At 41.9% G+C, this 7407-nt stretch overlaps 1 protein-coding gene across 3 annotated transcripts in view; it reads right to left on the bottom strand.

The window, feature by feature from the left end:
- The window catches only part of RNF34 (ring finger protein 34, E3 ubiquitin protein ligase), a 39279-nt gene that overhangs the window by 5476 nt on the left and 26396 nt on the right, over positions 1 to 7407 (bottom strand). For 2 of the 3 annotated variants that reach the window (XM_011964432.1, XM_011964431.1), the window contains 2 exons: positions 3590 to 3808; positions 1744 to 2151 (listed from right to left, as the gene is read on the bottom strand). In XM_011964432.1, the coding sequence (XP_011819822.1) occupies positions 1744 to 2151; positions 3590 to 3808 (627 nt within the window). The remainder of the gene's footprint in view (positions 1 to 1743; positions 2152 to 3589; positions 3809 to 7407) is intronic. The other variant, XM_011964434.1, reaches the window with a different exon arrangement.

The raw sequence follows: 7407 nt of genomic DNA, 5'->3' as shown, positions 1-7407 counted from the left end.
TATATATGTATACATAATGTATATGTGTGTATATATACATGTACGTGTGTGTGTGTGTATATATATATTCCACCCCACTGATTCCCAGGCACCATATTGTAGCATCCAGCAATCCACACCACCCAAATGGTGGTGTGTACCCAAAAGGAGTACATAAGTCAGGTATGCCTTATGTTTGCAGCATAAATATGCCAATTGCTATTTGGGACAATAATAAAACTCCCGGCTTAGACTTATCTAATTGACAACTACAGTATGTGTTGCTTGACAACTAGGAGACATTCTGGGAAATGTGTCCCTAGGCGATTTTGTCATTGTGCGAACATCACAGTGTACTTCCACAAACCTAGATGGCACAGCCTGCTACACACCTAGGCTATAGGGCATGGCCAGCTACAAAGCCATACATCACGTTAGTGTACTGAATACTGTAGGCAGCTATAAAACAGTAATAAGTATTTGTGCATCTAAACATATCTAAACACAAAAAAGGTGAAATAAAAATATGGTATTATAATCTTACAGGACCACTGCTCTGTATGTGGTCTATCATTGACCAAAACATTATTAGAGGACACAGGACTATATCTAGAAGGCAGTTAGACCAAATTTCCCTCTGCATTTATTCATTTACTAATTAAAAGACACTCTTGGCCAGATGCGGTTGGCTCACGCCTGTAATCTTAGCACTTAGGCCAAGACAGGTAGATCACCTGAGGTCAGGAGTTCGAGACCAGCCTGACCAATATGGTGAAACCCCATCTCTACTAAAAATACAAAAATTAACTGCGTGTAATCCTAGCTACTCGGAAGACTGAGGCAGGAGAATCGCTTGAACCCAGTGGGGTGGAGGTTGCAGTGAACTGAGATCTCACCACTTCACTCCAGCCTGGGCAACAGAGTGAGTCTGTCTCAAAAAAAAAAAAAAAGTCTTGCTATGTTGCCCAGGCTGGGGGTACAGTGGCTATTCACAGTTGTGATCATGGTACACCTGCAGCCTCATACTCCTGAACTAAAGCAATCCTCCTGCCTCAGCCTCCCAAGTATCAGATTGCAGGCTCATACCACCTCATCCAGCTTTCTTCTACTTTTAATAACCCCCTTCTTCAGAAAAGAAAATTAAATGAGAAAAAAATGTGTTCAAAACATTTCTTTCAGCAGTTTAGAATCACTCACGTACAAGTAAATATTAATTACAAGCCCTTACATGTTATTCAGTCAGGATGCCCAAGGACCTCATTGGGACAGTATTATTAATTACAATCAGTAAATAGCTACATTTTTTCACTAATTCAGATGGCTCTTTCATTAACTAAATTAGAACAGTTTCACCGTAGCAAGGCAAATGGGCATGAGGCTGACACCACTGATTGTTTTCTGTGGTCACTGAAACATCTGTACTAACACACAACACTACACATGTGTATGTGCTGCTTTTTCACAGCCATTTCTTCAACAGTTAGTGTCTAACTGTATAAGATAGAGAAACTAAGGTAACTAAGGCCAAGAGACTGATGAGCTATTTTGGAACCCTTCAGACAGCAGACTTTGGAGCCACCTAGCACCTCAGCAGACACTATACATCAGGACAGCCTTTAAGTGTAGAGTTCAGCTGGGTGTGGAAGGTCCACTCCAGCACATGACTTGAAGTTTATCAGAAGTTGTCAAGCACTAAAGGCCTCACCATATATGGCCAAGAGTAAGCGTGCCGGGCCCTGGGTGTAATTAGTTACTCCCTCGTACCTGTGCCGGCACTCCAGATCTGGATGTCTGGTCTCCATCCATAAGCTCTCCCTGAAACGAAGACATAGTAGCAGAGGGGGCTGTATAGTTTGAAAAAAACGAACGTGTAAAAAAGCTAGAAGTCTGGGACCTTGAAGAATTCAGACTGCTTGTGTCCATGTCGTCCTCAGAGCCTAGTCCATGATGGCAGAGCACTAGATCCACCAAGTCTTCCTTCTCACGACAAGTATCTATGGGTATATTTCTCAGAATGAGATACTGCCGCAGGTCCTTCACCTTCAGTCGCATTAACTGAGGGCGCTGAAATGCTGTCTCTTGTAATAAGTGACAAGTAGAACATCTACGGAGATTTTCTTGTAAAACTGAACAAACGGAGCAAAAATCCTTCTTGCAGTCACAGCAAACATGCTGAAGAAAGAAAAGCATTTGATGATAGCAAAATATAAACCATTATGAAAACATGAGTTTTCTTTCTGCCTTCTATTAAAGTTTAATTTTAGTTCTTAGCAAAGTCCCCAATGGCACCAGACTATTTCCACAGGCATTTTCATGTTCCAAAAGCCATGAAAAACAAAATAATTCATTGCCAAGGCAGTCTGAATTCACAGAAGTTCTAATATAGGACTTTAAGAAAAACACACTCTTGTGTTAATGAATTAAAACCTTTCCGCCCCTTGGTATAAACATGTAATTAACAAAACAGAGCTTGAACCACATAGAGCAGAAAGCATAATCACACTTCCTGGTCTTTTCCTACATGAACAATTTCCCCATTTAAAGAGCAGAAGACAAAAAGCATAACACAACCTGAGAGGGAAAGAGAAAGGCAACTGATCTCTCAAGGTCAATCCAAGAAAATACAGGACCCACTAATACAGTGATCGGTAAACTACATAGCCTAATCACAATCAAAGCCATGCCTCTGCAGAAGCTTAAGAGGGCATTAAGATGTGGTTGTTTCCGCTCAGTGCATTGTTCCCACAGGCTAACATTTGTTTTTCCTTAAGTATTTCAAAAGACTAAACTAATGATCAAAGAGAACAAGGAGGCTTACCAATATGAGGTTCTCTGAATGACTTTCTTTTTTTTTTTTTTTTTTTTTTTTGAGACGGAGTCTCGCTCTACCGCCCAGGCTGGAGTGCAGTGGCCGGATCTCAGCTCACTGCAAGCTCCGCCTCCCGGGTTCCCGCCATTCTCCTGCCTCAGCCTCCCGAGTAGCTGGGACTACAGGCGCCCGCCACCGCACCCGGCTAGTTTTTTGATGGGGTTTCACCGTGTTAGCCAGGATGGTCTCGATCTCCTGACCTTGTGATCTGCCCATCTCGGCCTCCCAAAGTGCTGGGATTACAGGCTTGAGCCACCGCGCCCGGCCTAAATGACTTTCTATCTTAGTGAAAATAACTGTTAGCTAAGTATTTTATGTTGAATCTCTAAAGAGTAGTTAATTTATTGCATTCATTTCTTCATTTGAAAGTTAAGGTAAAGGATACTTTTTTGAAACTTGAATCTGAATCACAGTTACAGTAAATCATTTGTGAACAAAACTACAGACTAATAAATTTATTGCTTTAGGAAATAAACATCATCATGGAGAATAAAATGACACAAACAGGTCAAAGTTCAGGAGAAAGGATGCCTGAACATGAGAAATAATGTCTAGTCAGAAAATTTGAGCGGTAATATAATCCCTCCAAATTAAGTACTTTTCTAGATGGAAAATGGCTAATGGAACTAAGCTTTTGATATTTTTACAAACAGAAATGAAAATTCACTAGCTATTCAAAATAACCTACAATCAAGAATTCTGACCCATGTGTCTTGTTATGTAACATTTCATCCAACTCACCTTCTTTCTAAAGACTGAAAATGAAAGTCCACAGGCTTTACAAACTATGTTGGGCCCTTCTGTAGCTGCTGGTGGGTAGGTGGAAAACTCAGGGTTTGGTGTAAATCTGAATGGGCCGGTGGCTCCTGCAAATCCTGACTGCTGGCCTCTGACAGCTCCAGTTCCCATGACTTCATTCAGCAGCCCACAGCACGAAGCCCACATAGACGTGGCACCCGCCTGAAAAGGAACACAAATCCCACAGTTTAAAGCTAAGTGGAATCTGGGCTCTCTGGGATCCTCAGGGAATACTATTCTGGAGAGGTAAGTTTGCCCTCAATAACTCTGAGATTACTATATTCTTCTGGGCACTGAAATTTCAAGCCATTTGGAAAGAACTAATTTTCTGCTATTTCCAAAGAATATCTGGCATTGCCAATACCCATGATCTCTTGTTAAACAAAAGGAAAAGAGAACATGATCCAAATCTTATAAAACAAAAAACCTACATACCCATCCAAAACAGATACATGTACACATGCATGTTTAAAAAAAAAAAAAAAAAAAAAAAAAAGACTGGATAAAAGTCTGTCCACTGCTATATTTGGGATATGCATATACTAAAAATTCTTCATTTTTCATCTGAAATTCAAATTTTCCAGGCATGCTGTATTTTACCTGGCAACATTAGGCTGGTGGCCACTGCACTAGACACTACAGTTCTACAGTCTAAGGCAGATTTTCTCAGCTATTATTTAACAGAAATAACATCAATTTGTTTATTTATTTAAAAACAGGGGTTGGCCGGGCGCGGTGGCTCAAGCCTGTAATCCCAGCACTTTGGGAGGCCGAGACGGGTGGATCACGAGGTCAGGAGATCGAGACCATCCTGGCTAACACGGTGAAACCCCGTCTCTACTAAAAAATAACAAAAAACTAGCTGGGCGATGTGGCGGACGCCTGTAGTCCCAGCTACTCGGGAGGCTGAGGCAGGAGAATGGCGTGAACCCGGGAGGCGGAGCTTGCAGTGAGCTGAGATCCGGCCACTGCACTCCAGCCCGGGTGACAGAGCAAGACTCCGTTTCAAAAAAAAAAAAAAACAAAAAAACAGGGTCTCGCTCTGTCACCCAGGCTGGAGTGCAGTGGCACGATCTCAGCTCACTGCAACCTGCGCCTCCTGGGTTCAAGCAATTCTCCTGCCTCAGCCTCCCAAGCAGCTAGGATTACAGGCATACGCCACACACTTGGCTAATTTATTTTTAGTAGAGATGGGGTTTCACCATGTTGTCCAGGCTGTTCTCAAATGCCTGGCCTCAAGTGATCCGCCCACCTCGGCCTCCTAAAGTGCTGGGATTACAGGTGTGAGCCACTACGCCAGGCCTATAAATTTAAATTACTTCATTTCCTTAAACCTCTGTTTTCGCATTTGTAACTGAGTATAATATACTATGGCATATGTAAATAATTTTTTTAAATGACTAAGAAAACATCAAAACACCAACTGAAACTCTCTCTAGATTTTATTTATTTTTTTACCTGAAGGTGTAGACAAACCAGAATAGATTTTAATGTATTATGTGTAATTTATTTTCTCTGAAATTTTCTCTACTTTCCAAATTCTTTTTTTTTTTTTTGAGACAGAACTTCGCTCTTGTTGCCCAGACCGGAGTGCAATGGCACGATCTCGGTTAACTGCAACCTCCACCTCCCAGGATCAAGCGATTCTCCTGCCTCAGCCTCCCAAGTAACTGGGATTACAGGCACCTGCCATGTCTAGCTAATTTTTTGTATTTTTGGTAGACAACATGGGGCTTCACCATGTTGACCATGGCTGGTCTCGAACTCCTGACCTCAGGTGATCCACCCACCTCGGCCTCCCAAAGTGCTGGAATTACAGGCATGAGCCACCGTGCCCAGCCTCCTAGCTTTCAGCGAGGGCCAAAGGCACAAGAATCGCTTGAATTCGGGAGGCAGAGATTGTCATGATCCGAGATCACTCCACTGCACTCCAGGCTGGGCGACAGAGCGAGAGTCTGTCTCAAAATAAAAAAACAAAACAAAACAAAAAACAGCAACAACAGGAAAGTATTTTTTATTCTACCTTTTCAAACTGAAGATACTAAACATGATTTTTAATGACTTGATAAACATGATGACCTTCCAAGGCATAAAGGCTATTTGCCACTCCACTAAATGGCCCAGAACTAATGTATTGCTTGCTATGGTTTTTCCTTGTCTCTTCCCTCTCTCTGAGCCACCATGGCTATCACTATACCTGCCCAGAGTAACCTGTCTCTTTTTTAACTGCAGTCTCAGAAACCTGATAACCACAGTTGTTACAAGTGTATGTAAAAGAATAAATTTTCAGTGAGGGCCAAAGGCATTTTCCCATGCTTAAAATAAAAGCTACAGTGTTTAGAACGAATAGGCTTTTGCTCCTTGTCCTAATTCTTAAGCATATTCTAGAATCCAGATAATGTGATAGGTAATGGAAGTCGAGATAGCTGAGGTATTATTTAAAATGCCAGCACATAATAATACAGTTCCATTTATTTTATTATCTGATTCTGTCAAACATTTACTGTTTGTCCAGCAAGCTCTTAAAACAAAAAGCAAATAAAAAGCCCTCAACCTTAAAAGGCAAAAGGCAATTTGGAATGCAAAAGAAGGATAAAGGCTGTTTCTGCTATTACCCAGAAGTAATGTTGTATTGTAAAGAACAAACCACAACACAAGGTTCAGTCTGAAGTATCAAAGCCAAGGATTTCAATATTATAAATCTTCACACCCTATACTTCTCAAGAAATAGTGATGCCTTTAAAAGTCAGATAAAGCCGTGCGCAGTGGCGCATGCCTGTAATCCCAGCACTTTGGGAGGCCGAGGCGAGTGGATCATGAAGTCAGGAGTTCAAGAGCAGTCTGGCCAACATAGTGAAGCCCCCTTCTCTACTAAAAATACAAAAATTAGTGGGCCAGGCACGGTGGCTCACGCCTGTAATCCCAGCACTTTGGGAGGCTGAGGCAGGCGGATCATGAGGTCAGGAGATCAAGACCATCCTGGCTAATAGGGTGAAACCCCGTCTCTACTAAAAATATAAAAAATTAACGAGGCGTGGTGGTGGGCGCCTGTAGTCCCAGCTACTCGGGAGGCTGAGGCAGGAGAATGGTGTGAACCCGGGAGGTGGAGCATGCAGTGAGCTGAGATCCCACCACTGCACTCCAGCCTGGGTGACAGAGCGAGACTCCATCTCAAAAAAAATTAATAATAACAAAGTTAGTGTTCTTTTAAGTAAAGGATTCATCCACAGTTCTTTAGAGTATGCACTCTTAAAACAACCGGAAAAACTGTTTTAAAACATTCAGTTTGCATGTTACATTTTTTGGGGAAAAAAATACTTCAACTGCAGAAAATACTCCCAGGATAAGCTTCGCTTCATTCCAGGAGTTAATAGAAGTGCAGTTTTGCAAAGCTTTAGCTTCCTACTAATGTAGCTACGAAACCAACAGCTCTCTCAGCTTGTATCCCCTTCTAATTCATGTCTGATGTTGCCTCCTGGACTATACTGAAAGTTCCTCATGGACAAAAACTTACCTTTCTCCTGCTCCTCTTTCTACCATCCTATGACTGACAAATAACTGTAAAAAATTTCTATTATCTCTTCACAGGCAATGTAACATTATTAAAATTTTACATGCTACTTAGAAAGTTCAAAATGTGTTTTTTGGTAAAGAAGACCAAAAATCGGCCGGGCGCGGTGGCTCAAGCCTGTAATCCCAGCACTTTGGGAGGCCGAGACGGGTGGATCACGAGGTCAGGAGATCGAGACCATCCTGGCTAA

Source organism: Mandrillus leucophaeus, unplaced genomic scaffold (assembly GCF_000951045.1).
Source record: "Mandrillus leucophaeus isolate KB7577 unplaced genomic scaffold, Mleu.le_1.0 Scaffold7, whole genome shotgun sequence".
NCBI lineage: Eukaryota > Metazoa > Chordata > Mammalia > Primates > Cercopithecidae > Mandrillus > Mandrillus leucophaeus.
The sequence above is the reverse complement of the archived record's forward strand: the minus strand, read 5'-3'. Positions and strand labels throughout refer to the sequence as shown.